Genomic DNA, 18,454 nt, shown 5'->3' on the forward strand with positions numbered 1-18,454 from the left:
TGCAGTTGTGAGTAAAGAACAAGGCAGTGTTGTTTAGGGATCCCACTACCCACAATGCAAACAAGCTCTATGGTTACAACCATTTTCAAAAATATTCTATGTTTACATACCAAATAAGATACCCCTCATGGGAACGGACAAATGGATTAAAAATGAGAACAGAACGCTGGACAGGGGCGTAAAGTGGCAGGTGGTGAGTGCATTTGCACTCCAATAGTCATAAAAGTTGCGTTAATTTGTGAAGTTTCTCCTGCTGAGAATACATGTAAGTGTCATTAACATTTATTTCCCACAGTTTATTCGATTTGACAATTATCCAGAAGCCTATGGAAAACTTTTTTTATTTTTTTTCCTCAGAACTGCTGTGATGTTGCACTGGCTTGCCTATAGAAACACATCATTCCTGCAGCACACTATTTTGATTTCTACTTTGAACCTGTAAAAGCTCAGTGAATGCGTCTCGCACAGTTGTGGCCCTACTGTGTTGATAAAATCAGTGTGCAGGCAAACACAGATAAAAGGACTAACCAAAGTGCTAAAGTAACTCTTTTGTTCCCTGCCATTTTGCCACTATGCCACTCGGACAAACAGACTCACAAAGTGAAAAATACATCACACTCTCATGACTAGTGAATCCTATATTTTTATACACCATACATAGATACCTCCTACAAAGAAGGAGTCACAAATATGTTATAAAATGACTCTTGGCCCCCTACCTCCAGATCACACCCATCTTTGAACCCAGCCTCATTTTGATCTTGAGTACTCACATGTAAAGTTTCAAAACAACTTCCCACTTCACTAAGGTTCACTAGAACTACACTTTACCGTGTTGACACAGACACACAATTTAAAAAAATTATTCTGTAATGCAATTACAGAAGTTGAGCTGAAAAGGCAATTTTAATGGAATTACTCACAGAGTTATTGCACCTTGGAGAGATGGCCCATGACCCAGCCATGGTGATGCTCAGGTGAGGGTAATCTACAAGAATGAAAATCACATTTATCATGTTATTACATACATTTAAAAAATGAATGGCAGCAAGCAAAAGCTTACTTTTTTTTTTATCATGCAAGCAAACCAAAATAGTTGCGTAAATGTCTCACCATTGGAATCACTCAGGGGAAACCATGTGTTTTATTGGAGGTCAACTCTTAGCTGTGCTGACCCAAGAGACTATAAAAATATTCCTACATAAAAGTATACTAGACAACTTTGAGACATTAACAGGATTTAGTCTTTCTGCGATTCACTTGTGCTTAAACAGTACTTGAGATGAGCATGCTAATGAAATTATCTGTTACTGATTGAGTTTAACATTCTTGTGTTTAAGGTTCTGTCTAAAGACATACAATAGTATACATCTATCTGATATTCAGATGGTCAGATACTAAGGCAGCCAACAGCTCCACTCAGGCAAAGAGGCACCCACAGTTTCACTTACCGTACTCAAGTGGCTTCCTACTGTTGACACTTGAGCAGAAAGCTGCAATGCACATGACTACAGTACATTGGCACAACTGGGTAAATTATGGTTTTTACACTAAGTGAGAGATGACAACCCAAGATTTAATGAGATATTCTTTACTATCTCTTGCAAGCAGTTCCGTTAGTCTCCCAGAGTTTAATATCAACTCCTGAGTTTCTTAAAGAAAGACAAAAAGGTTGGAGAAACCCTACCCCCAGCAGCCTACCTTTGAAATATAGTGCTGTTACGAGTTCAGACGTTGCCAGATCAACCACATACAGACCATCAGAGCTTCCAATACAAAACCAGCTGTTGTCACTGCAGGGGCCCACACAGAAACATATGGAAAAACAATGTTAAGGGATTTCCCGCATAAGAAACTTTCATTTGGGCTCAGACAAATGATATAAAAGATAAACATACTGACGTGATGAAGTGGCAAGCCATGTACACCGTAAGACTATAGGCTTTGATTCAAGTTACCTCTGGCTTCATGTAGTCTAAACTAGATACATTTAGCAAGATGGAAAGTAATGCCACAGAGAAGAAAGGAGCTCTGCTCTTTTATCCACTTCCTGCTCCGGGGCTGTGTGCTGAGGTTTTGAGTTTGTGGAGAATTTATGTTAGGAAGGTTTTACATTTTTGTGGATCATTATTTTCACACTGAGCATGTGCTGCTATGTGGAATCTTGATGGAGCAAAGCCTGTGGGCTAGTTCGGTTTGGCAGATCGAGCTGCACTGCATAAAACACATATAGCATGCTTAGTTTCCTAACGTCATATACCAAACATACTCCTAATTCAGTGATCTATTTAAGCTGCCCAATTTTCACAACTGCTGCTCTGCATCGCTGCCTGTTTCAACACCTCCACCACAACATCCACATGAAGTCTCCAGGGAGATATTTATTTATCAGTACCCAATTTTATATGCAACATATTTGCAGGGATTGATGAGCTGGAAGCCCAGATTCCAAACTCTACTGTGCCAAACAGTATTGCTGTAATAAAGTAATCATTTCAAATGTGAGCTGTCTGACTGACATGTGACTTTTACACTGTTCAAATTGTCCCAGAGGTATACGTTTTTGTTTGCAGAAAAATTAAATGTGTTAATGCTAACGTGTACTTTAACAAAGAAATCGATGCATTAAAAACCACTTTACTATAACAGTAAAAATGGGCCATTTATGCGTAGTGTGAAGTAAGCTACTGCTGAGATCACGTGCTTTCCTTACAGCAATTACGAATCATACAAAAACAGTTAGGTCTAGGAGCTTATGAAGCGCCTGCCTCCTGTCACAGCATCAAATATTTCAACAGTCTGGAACTTTATGCTTGGAGACAGCAGTTTCCCGCGATGTGTGAAGTTTCCTTCTCGTTTCCCGCGAGTGTGTGAACACGTGCGGCAATTAGTCCACAAGGATGTGGCATGTCGTTAAGGACTTTTTTCCAGGAGTTTGTGACACTGTGCTAATGGCTCAAATATGCAGCCATTTTTTTTTTTTTAATGTGTCAAATGTGTTTGAAGTCTTTTTGTAGTATTTTCCTGGATGGACATACAATTTGTATTTTGTGGAATAATGAACAAAATGGAGCCCCTGAGAATACTTATAGCTGACAGTAATCAGTTCATGCTTTATTAAGATTCCCTGTCAAAAATGAAGAAAAATAGACCCTTCTGGTGCTAAAGTCAAACAATATGCTCCACTGAGTGGGAGGGAGTGAGTAAATGAAAATCTTGGATTGTTTTATTTCTTGTGACCAATGAATGAAGTAAACTACATCTACCCCTATATGTACTAATCCATCCATCTTGTATGAGTTTATACAGTTCTGCCAGTTTAAAGGAAGTTGTGCTAAGGGTCAAGACAACATTAAAAATGTCAGATTACACCTGCAACTATTCCAGCTAAGCTGTGTTTACTTACTTCTTTTGGTCAGTATCAGTATGTGAAAGAGGGCTACATAAAGCCATTTTCAGAACAGGTTTTGAAGTCTCCACTTTATCAGCAGACAATTTGTCATCACACCCTGGAAGAAAATGTCCCAAAGTAGCATCAAAGTAACTGAGTGAATTTTTTTCCAGGTAGTTTAAAGAACTTTCTGCTTTATGTAGCATCACCTGCTTCATGGCTCTCTTGGTGCATTTGATGTCTTTTTTCCATCTTCTGAAGGTCCATTTTGGTCACTAAGTGACACTTGTGGTCATCATTGAGAGAAAAACACCACACCTAAAACAGACAGTTGTCTTACAGCTTGTGGAATTTCAGTGTCTCAGTCTTTTGAGCTTCTCAGTGCTGCGTGCCTCAGTCACCAACCTGTCCGTCAGTTGAACCGGTGATAAGGTGCCTGTCCTTTTCCAAGAAGAACGCACTGAGCAGTGGAAAGGCTAAAAGATCGAGGAATTTGATATTTTCAATCATTTTCAAGCTCCTGGGTCTTCTTAAAGTGTTGCTGTATAAAACATACCACTTGGAAATTTTTATTAGTTTACACACTTGTATTTAAGCCTTACCAGTGCTTCAGATGTTAGACAAATTAAACCTATATTCGAATAATCATAAATAATTTACTATATATACTAATCCAGTGCTTTCTGTCACAGGAACCCTGTGCACAGGAGGGAGAAAACCCTAAAAAGTAATACCAATCCTTAACCAGCAACCTAACCTGGGTGCTTACCAAGGCACCCCAAGTTAGTCCAGTCCCAAGCTTACTGCAAACAAGAAAATTCATTTGCTCCAGCAGCATGATTTAAAATAGTCATATCATACCTGAAAGCACAAATGACTGGAAGAAAACAGCTTCCATTTTTAAGTCCCACACCTGACAAAACAAAAGCAAAATACTAAAAACTCAAGTAAAGTGTGTCCAATTTGTTTTTGTAAACCATTACATGTCACCATTGCTAAATATAAAGTGTGAAACTTAAAGTAATACCCTAAAGGTGCGGTCCTCTGATGTGGTGACGAGAATATCATTATTCCAGGGACAGAACTCTGCTGATGTTACAGGTCCCACGTGACCTGTCAAGGTGCAGATCGTTTCTTGTCTCTGATGTGGAAAACAGTAAGAAAAAGCGGTGAGTACCGATGCCTTCTACACTGCCGCAAACATTACAGTCCTTCCATCTGAGATGTATTGCAGTAAACATAAAGGAAAAAAAAAAAAAAACAGAGTAAAGTTTTGTAGTCTGCATTAGCAGCGCAGGTGTTTCACACAGAGGAAGATGTGCAGCGCGATCATCCTGTACCTTTGAGCTGAGAACACGTACAGTTGCTCCAATGCATGCAGCCACTCGCTCATCAGAGAAACAGAATGAAAGATGAACAACTTCCCCCAGCAAAGTCCCGATAACTATTCCAGCTGCAGCTTCACCTGCAAACAAAAAACTGTGCTTGTTTGTATTGAAAGTTAACTCAGGAAAATTATCGTACTCACTATACAACATGATATGAAGTGAGCGATTAAGTTGCAGCATAATATTGCTAAACAGAGCATTGCAATGGCAAATTAATAATTTAGGGTCAAACACAGAACTATTTATTTTACCCTCCTGTGTTCTCTTCTGGCACAATTCAATATCCCAGACAATGATGTAATCAGCAGAGGCAGAGCAGAGGATAATGGGCCTGCTTCTTTTTCCAAAAGTCATAGCACTGATGTCACCATGGTGTCCAGTGAGCAGGAGTGGCTGTGAAAAAAACATACTTTAGTAAAGCACACGATACATTTATGCTGCCTGAGTCTAAAACCAGGAGCTCAATGATGTAGTAGATCATCTGTCTCACGATCCATCACAACTCGCAGGTTACTGCCTGTAAAACGACAAATGTGACCTTGATCTTGAGCACAATTTTGGATGAAGAGCCATATGGGTGATCAGTGTGTGCAAGTTTCACTAATGTCTGACAATCATGGGCAGATGGATGGCAGACGCCTCGTCACGGCATACGCTCATCTGTCCTTCAGCTCGATGAGCTCAAAGTATTTTCAGAGTAAAACCCAGGCCATGCATGATTTTGATTCCAACTAAATGCATTGTAATTGACAGACATTTTAAATATATAAAAGGTGGATGGATGGATATTTGTATATTAAAAAAAATCTTGATTTTACCATTTCTAAATGCTGGGAAACAACATAATTGGAGGCCTGATGGCCCAGGGTGAGTAAAAAGGTAAGCAGGGTAAAATGATTGGCCAGCTGCTGGCATATTTGGGCCAGTGACAGTGATTTCCCCAATAGAGTTCACCTATGAAGCAAGCTGGCTGAAATCTTTACACTAAAATGAAAATAAAGTCCTTCATCTAAGAAGAAGAAAAGCAATCTGTACATTGGTAGCTTGTTTTTACACAGTGACAGCAGAGGCTAAAGTTGTCTGCATGCAGATGCACTGTTTGTTTAGTTTGCCATGATCTTGTAAGTCTAATATTTCAAACTGGCAGATTTATCGTAAACTTTGCTGCAGCACGATAGCAGCCACCCACCCCTCTCTCTAGCAGCATGCGGGAATGTGTCTAAATGGGGCACACAATTATTGTAAAACTTATGAATGACAGTGAAAGTTATGAATTTAAATTATTAATACAAAAATAAAATAAAACTAACAATAATATAAGCTATATTGCTATGGATTAAACTAGGAGAATATAGTTAAATTAGCTTTTTTGTCTGGGCCAAATATTCAAATATTTACTAAGCTTGAACCTCGCTGTAGCCAGAGAGTGCAGACCATGGTGCAGACATCGCTGCTTACTACTTAATGACATAAACCACTTAACAACTAACAAACCTTCTGCTGTCCGTCCTTCGTGCTGTAAATAAGCACTTCGTTGCCGCGCTGTGGTATGCTACAGTAAGAGTAACAGCATGCGAGCTGCCGGTGCGACAGAAGTCTGTCACAAGTCAGACTGAGCTTTTCAGTGAGCATCTTTGTCACAAGCTGATACTGCGATACCGATTGTGTTGCGAATGCGACGCTAATTAACGCCTGGTAAAAGTAGCTGGGGAGTCATTATTAACTATTATGCATCCTTATACAGTTAAACGTTATAGGTCGTCTACTGTTTAGTTGTATTAGGAAACGTTGATCGTTGCTATGACACCGCACCAAATTCCGCCATGACAGATCGTCTATGCAGCGACGCTTCACTCACAAGTCGAAATACTAATCTCAGTAAACATGCACTTCCTCCTGGATTTGTTCCGTCACACTTCACAAATGTTTTCACACGACATTTCTATGAGCAAAGTTGTACATTTAGCCTAGTTTATGAGGAATGTATGGCAGAATGTGCGTCCAACCCCAGTAGTATTTGGAATCACGGTCGGAGAGAAGCTTTTTTAATTAAACATGATATGTGTACTGCTCAACCTGACCGCACGATGGCAGTCCTCGATAAACTGTGTGCAGTAGTTTTTGTTTGTTTTGGTTGGTTTCAACTTTATATACGGTCGTAATCGTTATGACTTTTATGCAGTCTTGTGGCAACAAGCAAATGTTCTTTGAAAAGCTTTTTTTGTGTAAATAATATACAAATAAAGATAAATAAATGTGTGATTAGAGTAATAATAAAACATAAAATAATAGATGTACTTAAACTTGGGTGGCAGTACTGATCAGTGATTACTACACACACACACACACACACACTCACACATCACACACACACACACACACACACACACACACGTATATATATATATATATATATATATATATATATATATATATATATATATATATATATATATATATATATATATATTACAAGGGGGTCAAGAGCCAGTCCGGATCCCAGGGAAATCAAAAAAAAAAAAAAAGACTAGTGTGCATGGTAATGATAAATAATTATTTAGTAAAGACAAAAAAAGGGGTCCGCACACCGGCAAAAGCTCCTAAACCACGTTTTTAATCCAAACAAATCTTAATAAGAAGTGACGTTTCGGGCCACAAATTGCCCTTCTTCTTCTTCATTTTGGATGTGCGTGTCCTTTTTTCTTTTTTTTTTTCCTTGAAATTATTATTTAGTGTCAAAAATTAAGAACAATGTTCCACACCTTATTATTGTTATTTTTTATAATAAATATTATTATTTATTGCCGTTTAATTTATACTTGTTTTGTACTTCACATTACAGCCCTGTGTATGAAATGTGCAAATAAAAGTATGTTCATCATGGAGAAACGAACAGCCGGCTCCTGAAGTAGGAACCATCAGAGGACACGAGGTCTTAAGTGGATTTTGAGTCATCCGGTTTGCTAACGGTTTATAAAAAGCACCAACGGGAACGGGAGATGTCGGGAAACGTAGTTCTTCCTTTGGGCTAGCGGATATGACGTGGGCGTTGCGTAGCGGGTAGCTGGGTGTCGTCCGCAGTCTCCTTCGCTGTAGTTGGATGAATCAGTCGACGTTGACAGTCTTTGGGATAAAACGGTGTTACTGTAGTAGAGCGCTAACTTTAGCGGAATCGTTAGCTGGCTGTCAGGTTAATAGCAGTACGTTAGCCGAAAGAGAGATTCCAGTGCCAAGGCATTTTATGAACAAAGTTGTATAATTAATCGGCCTTAATAACTTTATAAGATGACCCTGATAATGTTTTCGGGTGAAGGAAGGTAATTCAACTTAACCTAGATGACTAGCTTCCGTGTCATCAACTTGTGAATGTTATAACTTAGTCACTGTGCGGGCCATAACAACCTTATGCATTAGAGAGTGTAGCTAACTAGCCGTTGTGTTAGCCGGGTAGCATTACAGCGTGGACTGAGAATTTGAACGAAATTAAATATTGCTAGCAGTGAAGCTAGCTAGTTGTAACTCGTAATATGAAAAAGGCACAGCCTGACACATTGGATTTTGTTCCTCAAAAAGACATCGTATACAACAAACTTCTGCCGTACGCGGACAGACTAGACGCTGAATCCAATGATATTTTGAGTAAAATAAAAGGAAACTTGGGCCTAGCTGTTCAGCTTAGAGAGATATGGCCAGGTGTCCTGTTTTGGACGAGGAAACTTTCAACGTAAGTAACACTAATCTTTACTGTTCTAACGATACAGTTATATCTCTCTTTTTCATGTTTTCATTGAGCCTGCAGGAGTAACGTCAACAACAGTTATATTAACACTGTCTGTAAAGTTTAATGTTTGGTATGTTGTGTATATATGTTAATCCAAACTATTTGTTTTGTCGCAGCTGTGCACACCGATCAATCAAACGGAAAACTTTGATTTGTTTTGTGTTTTGTAAAAACACAGTTTCTGCCTCGCAGCCTGGCGTGCTTAATGACTTATAAAACGCTACACAGCTTTGAATGACCGGGAGCTACAATCTGCTGTACATCTGATTAGGGACGCTGCGGGTTTCATAATCAGACCAGTGTCAAATACACAACCTGACCCAGACAGTGCGGCACTGTAGCGGGGCGTTTTAAATGCTCTTCCGCCTCTGACATTTTCATTTTGAAGCACACAGTCAGGTGACAGCTCAGCAGATATTACAAAATTTTAATTTTATGGACTTCTGAGTTTCCCGTTAAGCTGCTGCAAAGGTGACCTTTATCCAGATCCACCTTTTAATATACAGTGTAATAGTTTCAGAACATGTTTAACATGAATATTTCTGCCAAACTCTTAGGTTAGGCCGTAGGTGTTTTTGCTTGCCTCAGTGCAATATTCATAAACATAACATTTAGCCCCCTTTTGCATATGTCTTTCATTAAAAAAAAAAAAGTCAGACTGCACAAGCAAAAAATATTGTCGGTATGGATAGTGGATTACTTTGTGCTGTTTCATTTTGTTGTGCTTGGTTGTGGGCCTGCTTTAATCCGTTTCAGTCCCAAATGCTGGTGCATAGCTCTGTTCAAGAGTGACTCACTGCTGGATCAGACAAATGGAAAGTTGACTGTTGGGTTGACCCAGATTCTGTTTACTAGTATCTCTGCACTTTAGCACCAATAGAAACACTTTCAGTTGTCAAGTTAAAAGTTCTGAACATGGGTTATTCAACATTTTATTTATTTATTTTTTAACATTAATCTGTGTTCTGACTTTTTCAATATATGGATTACTGAGTTTGTTGTATTTCTAGGTTTTATACATGTAAACACTTTGGATCACTTATTATCCATGCAGAAACATGAGTAATTTTCCCACATTCTGTTCTCCTCAAGGTACATGAGACTGTACGGGCGCAAATTCAGCAAAGAAGACCATGTGCTGTTCATCAAGTTGCTCTACGAGCTAGTGACGATACCCAAGCTGGAGATCAGCATGATGCAGGGCCTTGCTCGGCTTCTTATTAATCTCCTCAAGTAAGAATGGTCCCTGTCTGTTTTACTCAACAGCCTGCACAGATATGTTTTGGTTTCTCCAGGAGCTGTAAAAGCTCACCGGTGATGAATTGTCTGGTGATGACTGCATGTTGAGGTAGTGTTTGTGTGTTTATTCTCATCTATGCACATGTCATATTCATCTAACAGGAAAAGAGAACTGTTGTCAAGGGAGGATCTTGAGTTGCCATGGAGACAGCTGTATGAGCTATATGACAGGATTCTTTTCTCCAAGACGGAGCATCTCGGCCTCAACTGGTTTCCCAAGTATGGCTCTGGTCTTAAGTGAAGCTGCTAATGTTATTCTTTTTTTTTTTTTTAACTCTGCTTAAACTTAGAAGTGAGGTATAGTTGTTTCTTTAGATGTTGAGTTAGATGTCACAGTTTAGGTGGGGTTTGTTTTTAAATAGCAGATAAAGTGCTTTAGGCAACAATTAAGGATTCGTGACTGAAATGCTCATATGACAGTCAGATTGCACTGAACAGTTCTTCCCAACTCCCAACTTTTTTTTTTAAATAATGTTGGACAGAGGCCTCTGCATCAACTCTTATTTGTAACTTCTCAGAAAAGGAACTATTTAATATTCACAACCTCTTTAATACAGCATTTAACCAGCTGTGCGGTAATGAGAGGAAGTCTACTTCTTTTTCTAACTCTCCTTTCATTTGTGACTCAACTTTTTGTGGTGTTTTTTTGTTAGCACAGCACTATGCAATGCTGTCGTTGTCTCCCATTATCAGATTTATTGTTTTAAAATGACTACTTTTCCTCTTTCTCAAAGTTCGCTAACTGTTCACTCTGCCTGCCAGTGTGACTGTTAGATGTTATCAGGCAGGATGTCTAAAAACAGCCTGTGCCGAGACACCATGACCTGGCCACTAGAATTCACATTTTTTTTTACATTTTTATTTGTGCCTTCAGTAGCCTCGTTCCTGGTGTTAACATCTAATTGTTTTTTTTTTTCATTCAAATTAAAAGAAATATCTTGGGTTAACTCCTGTTTCATTGAAATTATGAAACCATAGCCCAGTTGTTTTCAAACAAGGCTATATGTTGCTCATTTTGTTCATTTTGCAGATTGAATTATTCAGTTTGCAAATATCCCACATTACAATTTATCCATCCATCCATCCATTTTCTTCCGCTTATCCGGGGCCGGGTCGCGGGGGCAGAAGCCTAAGCAGAGAAGCCCAAGCTTCCCTCTCCCCAGCCACCTCCTCCAGCCCATCCGGAGGGACCCCAAGGCGTTCCCAGGCCAGCCGAGATACACAATCTCTCCAGCGTGTCCTGGGTCTACCACGGGGCCTCCTCCCGGTGGGACATGCCCGGAACACCTCACCCAGGAGGCGGCCAGGAGGCATCCTAATCAGATGCCCGAGCCACCTCAACTGGCTCCTTTCGATGTGGAGGAGCAGCGGCTCTACTCCGAGCCCCTCCCGGATGGCCGCACTCCTCACCTTATCTCTAAGGGAGAGGCCAGCCACCCTTCGAAGGAAACTCATTTCTGCCGCTTGTATTCGCGATCTTATTCTTTCGGTCACTACCCAAAGCTCGTGACCATAGGTGAGGGTAGGAACGTAGATCGACCGGTAAATCGAGAGCTTCGCTTTTACGCTAAGCTCCCTCTTCACCACGACGGACCGGTGCAGCGTCCGCATCACTGCAGAAGCAGCCCCGATCCGCCTGTCGATCTCCCGTTCCCTTCTCCCATCACTCGTGAACAAGACCCCGAGATACTTAAACTCCTCCACTTGAGGCAAGAACTCGTTCATGAGCCGGAGATGGCACTCCACCCTTTTCCGGCTGAGGACCATGGCCTCAGACTTAGAGGTGCTGATTCTCATGCCAGCCGCTTCACACTCGGCTGCGAACCGTTCCACTGCGAGCTGGAGGCCCCCCCCTGATGAAGCCAACAGAACCGCATCATCTGCAAAAAGCAGAGATGAGACTCTGAGGCCACCAAGGAAGAAGCCTTCCGCCACCTGGCTACGCCTAGAAATTCTGTCCATAAAAATTATGAACAGAATCGATGACAAAGGGCAGCCCTGACGGAGTCCAACACCCACAGGAAACAAATCCGACTTATTACCGGCTATACGGACCAAGCTCTCACTGTGGTTGTACAAGGACTGAATGGCCCGCAACAATGGGCCAGACACCCCATACTCCCGCAGAACCTCCCAAAGAACACCCCGAGGAACACGGTCGAATGCCTTCTCCAAGTCCACAAAGCACATGTAGACTGGTTGGGCAAACTCCCACGCACACTCGAATATCCTTGAGAGGATAAAGAGCTGGTCCAGCGTTCCACGACCAGGACGAAAACCGCATTGTTCCTCCTGAATCCGAGGTTCGACTAACGGACACACCCTCCTTTCCAGCACCCTGGCATAGACCTTACCGGGGAGGCTGAGGAGTGTGATCCCCCGAAAGTTGGAGCACACCCTCCGGTCTCCCTTCTTAAAGATGGGGACCACCACCCCGGTCTGCCAATCCAATGGCACTGCCCCAGATCTCCACGCGATGTTGCAGAGGCATGTCAACCAAGACAGCCCTACAACATCCAGAGCCTTCAGGAACTCAGGGCGAATCTCGTCCACCCCAGGGGCTCTGCCACCAAGGAGTTGTTTAACTACCTCAGTGACCTCACCCCCAGTGATGGTCAAGTCATCCCCCTCATCCCCAGACTCTGCTTCCACTACAGAAGGCGTGTCAGTGGGATTCAGAAGGTCCTCGAAGTATTCCTTCCACCGTCCGACTATAGCCTCAGTTGAAGTCAGCAGCACCCCCCCCGCACTATAAACAGTGTGAGTGAAGCACTGCTTTCCCCTCCTGAGTCGCCTGACGGTTTGCCAGAATTGCTTCGATGCCGTCCGAAAGTCTTTTTCCATAGCCTCACCGAACTCCTCCCACACCCGAGTTTTTGCTTTGGCCACTACCCGAGCTGCATTCCGCTTGGCCTGACGATACCTGTCAGCTGCCTCCGGAGTCCCACAGGCTAACCAAGCCCGATAGGACATTACAATTTAGCTTTACTAAATTGTAATGTGGGATATTTGATTAATTATCAATAGATTAATTAATACATTGAGCTAAATAGTATAAGAAACCATGTTGTTATACCTCAGGTCACACGCTTTGATAGGTTGAATTTAGCATGTCTTCAGCAGAGTTTTGCAGAAATGTTAAAATGTTGGTTTGTCCTATGCAACACCTGTGAAGTTCCCTATGAAGTTCTTAGCAAGCAGTGCGAGGTGCTCTTTTAGGGTGCTATGGGAACATTGTGTGTTTATCACGAGCTACTTTGCTAGCACAATGCTTTCATATTTAGCTCATGTAAGCAAGCTGCTTTGACTGATCAGCTAAACTTTTTCAAATCTATTCTAATGCACAGAAAAGATAATATCCAAATATTTAATAAATTGTATAAGTTGATGCATAGTAACAGGCACTATGTTGTGCTGAATGTGTTTTTTATGCCTTTGTCTCCTTTTACATTCAGTTCCCTACGGCCTCGTTCATCCTCTAAACACGTAATGATAAAATTGGTTCAGAGGTGGTAAGGATATCTCTTTGTGTTTTTTTTTTTTTTTTAAACTTTGAATTCATCCTTTTGAAACACCATGTTGCATGTGAAAACAAAAAATGGACACCCTATCTGCAGCTTGTGAGAGAAGAGGAAAATGAGGAGTTAATCAATGTTAACATTTCACCCATATTGGAGACTGTCGCACTGCAGCTAACAGTATCCTTATATCAACCATTAGAGCATATTAATAGATGATGTATTTTATTTAACACATTTTCTTAAATTCTTTTAATCTGTTACATAATTTGACAGCAGCAAATTTTGATGACCATATTAAGATGTAGTATGGTTTACAATTTTTGACATATTGTAAAGCATTCATTATGGTGTATGCTTGACAGTGGTATCAATAACTTAAAAACTATCTAACTTTTTTTTTTCTTGTTACACATCCCCACTCTAACCTGCTTTACTCAACGGCGTTTTCAGGAGTTCGTTAGAAGCCCAAGTTTTTGTCTTTTTTTTTTTTTTTTTTAAACTAATTTATAGATTATGTTGTTCTTCCCCAGAGTGCACTCCCTCACATTTTCTTGGATTTGCATATTTTTGGGTTTATGGCCAGTGTGTAGATCAGTGCATTTAGTAGGTTGCCGTTTGGCTTGCAGAGCATCACCCATAATTTGGCGGCTGTTTGACAATTAAACGTGTGTCAGCTACAGCTACATAAAGACTTGAGTGATGCAGAGATGGATAACAAGCTGTTGAGTGGGAATGGCAGGGCATGGCTTGACCTTGCATGTGAGCAGATAGGTGGGACTATAGGAAGGGGGATTAAGAACTGTGGTTATGTTGTTCACTGTCATTCAGTCTTTATGTGAAAATAATCACAACAGGGATTTTTAGTGCCCAAGATGTTTTTTTTTTTTTTTTTTTTTTTTTTTTTTTTTTTTTTAAAATAGTAAAAAATTCCTAATCATCTCTAATGAATAATATCTGGAACATTGTGTATATTGTGTGATCATTTTGGGAAAAACAAACATGTGCATCTTTATTTTAGCTTGAAACCAGTTAGTAAGCTCAGCCAATATAGGCAACATTTACTTTGCTTGTTTTATCACTATACACCAACCAGTAAAGTTTCCTCTTTCACAGCACACTAGTCAGATTTGTCGAGGTTTCTGTGTGCATGCGGTTAAACTGAGATTGCATTTATGTGAAGGTGGATTAACTGTAACCAAAATCAGTCTTTTACTGACAACCTAATAAAAACTTTTTGCTTCTTTTTATTACAGCTCTGTGGAAAGTGTGCTGAAAACACTCGTGAAAAGCTGCAGACCGTAAGTACATTTTAATATAGCAGTCTGTGAATAGCTTCATCTTAGCATGTCAGATTTAGGCTTTTAATAAAATTTCACTGCAGAAATTTGTTCAAATAATTGTGTATAATACTGAGAATTTCTTATTTTTATGCTTCTTGCTTTTCCTAACCCTTTGTTAAAAAGTTGGGTCATTTTATTATCTCAAAGCTTTGCCTTCACCAGCAGGTTCACCATAGTAGTTCACTCGGAGGCATCTTAGGTGTGCGTCCTTAAGTTTGCACTTAGGCAGATAATCCTATTATCTTATCTAATTCTGTCTTGTGTGAGAGTTTCCTCTTAGCGTGAGAGACTGATTTGTGGTTCGCTGCTGAGACGCTGTGGATCAGCACTGAGGCAAAGGGAAGGAAACTTGGTTCAAATTAACATTTTTTTTTTCCAAGAATTTCACTGAATACAAAATCACCAAGAAGGGCTAAGTGACCTGAAATAACCCACAGGATTTAAATAAGCACAAAACAGATCATGAAAATCCCTGTGGGTTTTTGACCCTAGTGGAACCATAGGATTTATCCTAACAGCTAAAAATGTGCCAGGTGTGTGACTTGTAATCTCCCATCTGTGGAACATTGTGCTCCAACACTGAAATTTTAGTAGCTGCTGCTTGTGTGTATTTCAGTCACTTGTCTGTAATGTGAACACAAACATATCAGAGATGATCTCAATGAATGGAAACTCAAATGAGGATTGGCTCACAGTTGAATGCTTTTGCTTTGAAGCCATGTAAAGTCTTACTGTGTACTGTAAGCAAGTGGTTTCTAAGTGATCTAAGAGGTTTGTCCATCTTTGAAGCACTCCTTAAGCTCCTCAGAAGGTTGAGATGTTTCAAGTCCATGTATACTTACCAGCCACTTTATGAGGTACAGCTGTGACAGGCCAAAACAACCTTAAAATGTAGAAACTGTTACTGGTTCAAGCTGAACTTACTGCATTTTGAATTGCATTAGATATTAAACATTTATCTAATAAAGTTGATTAATGTATTTTTATGGGTGAATGTTGGTTTTCTTGTCACCTTCATGCAGGTACTTTTCAGAGTCAGCTACTCAGGAGATGCTGGATGAGTGGAGGCCACTCCTTTGTCCCTTTGATGTCACCATGCAAAGAGCAATCAGCTACTTTGAGCTCTTTCTACCAACAACTCTGCCTCCAGAGCTGCATCATAGGGGCTTTAAGTATGAAAACTCTTATCTTCTCTTGCATGCACTGCTGTTCAAGTTTGAGGTGACTCCAAAGTGAAAGTAATTATAAATGGAACTATGTTTAATAGAAAATCTACACAGGCCTACAGAGTCCCTTTTCCTGCAGCTATTACTCATCATGTGTTTCAGTGGCACATTGTGTTACCTAATGCAAGTTTATTAAAAAACTTTCCCAATGATTCTTTGAAACTGTGCTGCTGAAGAAAGATCTGGTTTCTTTTTTTGACATTGGCCACTTGAGTTTATGAAACATCAGCCTTTGTAGGTGAGCTCTAGCCATGTAAGACTGGTTAGCTGGTTAGTTTTTCTTCTATATCTGAGAGATGAGTGAAAAGAGAGATGTGTCAGCTGTGCCAGCCATCTCCAAAATCAGAGGGTCCCAATACAGATGTCGTGACTTCTACTCAGGACTGGCAGGCCTAATGGAATAAATGACTGTGATGTGAGAGGGGGGTATCCCATAGTGAGACATACTCAAGTGCTATAAAAGAGAACAGAGGCACAGTTCCACTTTACTATTTTTTTTTCCTAATCAGCTTATTATATATTGACTCATTATTATTCTCAGTATTTTTGCTGCTTGTTAAAAATGAATAAAATAGTTTTTTTTTTTTTCAGTTTATTATTGTAGTATCTGATACTGTGTTATCATTTCCTCCCACGTCATTACACCATGGTGTAGAGAGACATAATTGTCACTGACTCATGTACCAACTTAACAAAGTTTAAAAGAGCTGATGCAGAGCATCCCTTTATGGCCCTCTATCCTTCTAAAGCATACATCACTTCCACCAGGGCAATAAAATATCCTCTAACTAACTGCTCTGTTTTAATCTCAGTAAATATTAATGCGTTAATTTACATTAGGAAACTGTTAGTAATATACGCCACAGGTTTGGGCACCCCAAAACGAGATAACAAAGTTAATAATTTTTAGCAAAAAGAAGTAAAATTTTATTTTTGCATTCACACGCTAGAACACCACTCAAGCTGTTGACGTTCTGTTTCATGGGAACTCTGTAGCTTTTACTGCATTATTACATTGTATGCATTAGTATTTAGCACTCATTGGTCGGACAGCACTCATGAGCACCCTTCCACTTGTAAAGTCTTGTTTTGCCTTAATGACGGCAGGTCAAGAATTGTATTTGGTAATCTTCACCTGACGAGTCTAGAAGTCTAGAGCTTGTTAAGTTCAAAAACAATGGACTCCTTTAAATTAAGAAATGCCAGTTAACTGAAAGTCAAGACAAGACCTGGAAAACTTTGAGGTGAAATTGCTCATCTACTGATCAGAAAGACAAAGCAAAAGCCCTGTAGCAGAGAAGATAAGCCAACACAATAGTGGTTTGTTTTAATGTCAAGAAGAGAACGCATTTCTAACAGTAACATTGTAACTGGTGGAGGAAGTGGGGTTGTGTTGCAGCCATAGCTAAAAGGAAGAATGATGATCTGCATTTTTGATTTGGCAAAGAATTTACAATGGGTGCCCTTCCTGATGCAACCCTTTCCCATTAATCCAGGCTTAGGATCAGCACTAGGAGTACACTGGCTTATTCTTTGACTTCTGCCAGTTGAATGTAGCATGTAATGATCTTCAAATGTTTATTTTCTGCTTTTTCTTCTCTGACAGGTTATGGTTTGATGAGTTGGTCAGCTTATGGGTATCTGTGCAAAATCTTCCGAGCTGGGAAGTTGTAAGTAAATGAATGTGTTCAATTTTTTTCAAATGTACAGTCAGTATTTTTATCTTTCTTATTTAACATGTAATCCTATTACTCTGCAGCATTTGGTCAATCTCTTTGCTCGTTTGGCCAATGACAACATTGGCTACATTGACTGGGACCCTTATATTCCCAAGGTTTGTTGCTCCTTTCCACTACCTATTACACAACTTAGCACTTGTTTGTTTTTTGAGGATATTGGCACATGCTCCTATGTGTTCTCTTGGTTTATATTTCATGTCTATTGCTGGTTATCAGGCAAACAAACTATCAGGTTTCTTTGTTGAGCTTGCTTTCCTTCACAGAAGCAAAGCGGCTTGCATCATGTTTGTGTATTTCCCCCAAAGTGATACCAGTGTCTGTCACAGATAAACATTCAAAGAAACAAGTCAATATCCAGATAATCATACAAAGAATATCCCTAGTAATTTTGTTTTTCACATTTCAGATTTTCACAAGAATTTTGAGGAGTTTGAATCTCCCTGTGGGGACCAGTCAGATGATAGTACCACGATACGTCACCAATGCCTACGACATCAGCCATGTGGTGCTTTGGGTGTCAGCTCTCCTGGTTAGCTGATAGTCCATAAATCATATTATGTTACAATATACAGTATATTTTCACATGTACTGTATGCAATTATATTGCATTCAGTAAATTCCAATTTTGTGATACTCTCAGTGACCCCCACTGTGCCATTTTCAGGGAGGGCCCAGCAAGCAAGCTCAAGCGCAGCTCAGTGGCCTTTTCAACAGTATTACATCCTTCTTTCACCCATCAAACCATGGCCGATGGTTGGTGAGTCATTTC

At 40.2% G+C, this 18,454-nt stretch overlaps 2 protein-coding genes across 6 annotated transcripts in view; one reads left to right on the forward strand and one right to left on the reverse strand.

Moving 5' to 3' along the window:
- The window catches only part of wdr27 (WD repeat domain 27), a 43,248-nt gene extending 36,453 nt beyond the window's left edge, over window positions 1-6,795 (reverse strand). For 3 of the 4 annotated variants that reach the window (XR_004021105.1, XR_004021104.1, XM_030748284.1), the window contains exons 1-10: window positions 6,274-6,794; window positions 5,031-5,172; window positions 4,732-4,856; window positions 4,419-4,532; window positions 4,253-4,304; window positions 3,797-3,867; window positions 3,601-3,709; window positions 3,407-3,509; window positions 1,702-1,793; window positions 924-988 (exon numbers count right to left, since the gene is read on the reverse strand). Coding sequence is in view for 2 of the 4 variants with exons in the window: in XM_030748284.1 (XP_030604144.1) it covers window positions 924-988; window positions 1,702-1,793; window positions 3,407-3,509; window positions 3,601-3,709; window positions 3,797-3,867; window positions 4,253-4,304; window positions 4,419-4,532; window positions 4,732-4,856; window positions 5,031-5,172; window positions 6,274-6,411 (1,011 nt within the window). In the remaining 2 variants the exon portion in view is untranslated. Of the gene's footprint in view, window positions 1-923; window positions 989-1,701; window positions 1,794-3,406; window positions 3,510-3,600; window positions 3,710-3,796; window positions 3,868-4,252; window positions 4,305-4,418; window positions 4,533-4,731; window positions 4,857-5,030; window positions 5,173-6,273 lie in introns of all 4 variants that reach the window. The other variant, XM_030748283.1, reaches the window with a different exon arrangement.
- A 949-nt stretch (window positions 6,796-7,744) lies between these two features.
- psme4a (proteasome activator subunit 4a) overlaps window positions 7,745-18,454 on the forward strand; it is a 28,118-nt gene continuing 17,408 nt past the window's right edge. Inside the window, exons 1-10 of one of the 2 annotated variants that reach the window (XM_030747534.1) lie at window positions 7,745-8,503; window positions 9,653-9,793; window positions 9,962-10,078; window positions 13,315-13,371; window positions 14,634-14,678; window positions 15,743-15,892; window positions 17,553-17,616; window positions 17,706-17,780; window positions 18,092-18,214; window positions 18,350-18,442. In XM_030747534.1, the coding sequence (XP_030603394.1) occupies window positions 8,307-8,503; window positions 9,653-9,793; window positions 9,962-10,078; window positions 13,315-13,371; window positions 14,634-14,678; window positions 15,743-15,892; window positions 17,553-17,616; window positions 17,706-17,780; window positions 18,092-18,214; window positions 18,350-18,442 (1,062 nt within the window). In that variant the 5' untranslated portion in view covers window positions 7,745-8,306. The remainder of the gene's footprint in view (window positions 8,504-9,652; window positions 9,794-9,961; window positions 10,079-13,314; window positions 13,372-14,633; window positions 14,679-15,742; window positions 15,893-17,552; window positions 17,617-17,705; window positions 17,781-18,091; window positions 18,215-18,349; window positions 18,443-18,454) is intronic. The other variant, XM_030747535.1, reaches the window with a different exon arrangement.

This window comes from Archocentrus centrarchus, chromosome 15 (assembly GCF_007364275.1).
Source record: "Archocentrus centrarchus isolate MPI-CPG fArcCen1 chromosome 15, fArcCen1, whole genome shotgun sequence".
Taxonomy (NCBI): domain Eukaryota; kingdom Metazoa; phylum Chordata; class Actinopteri; order Cichliformes; family Cichlidae; genus Archocentrus; species Archocentrus centrarchus.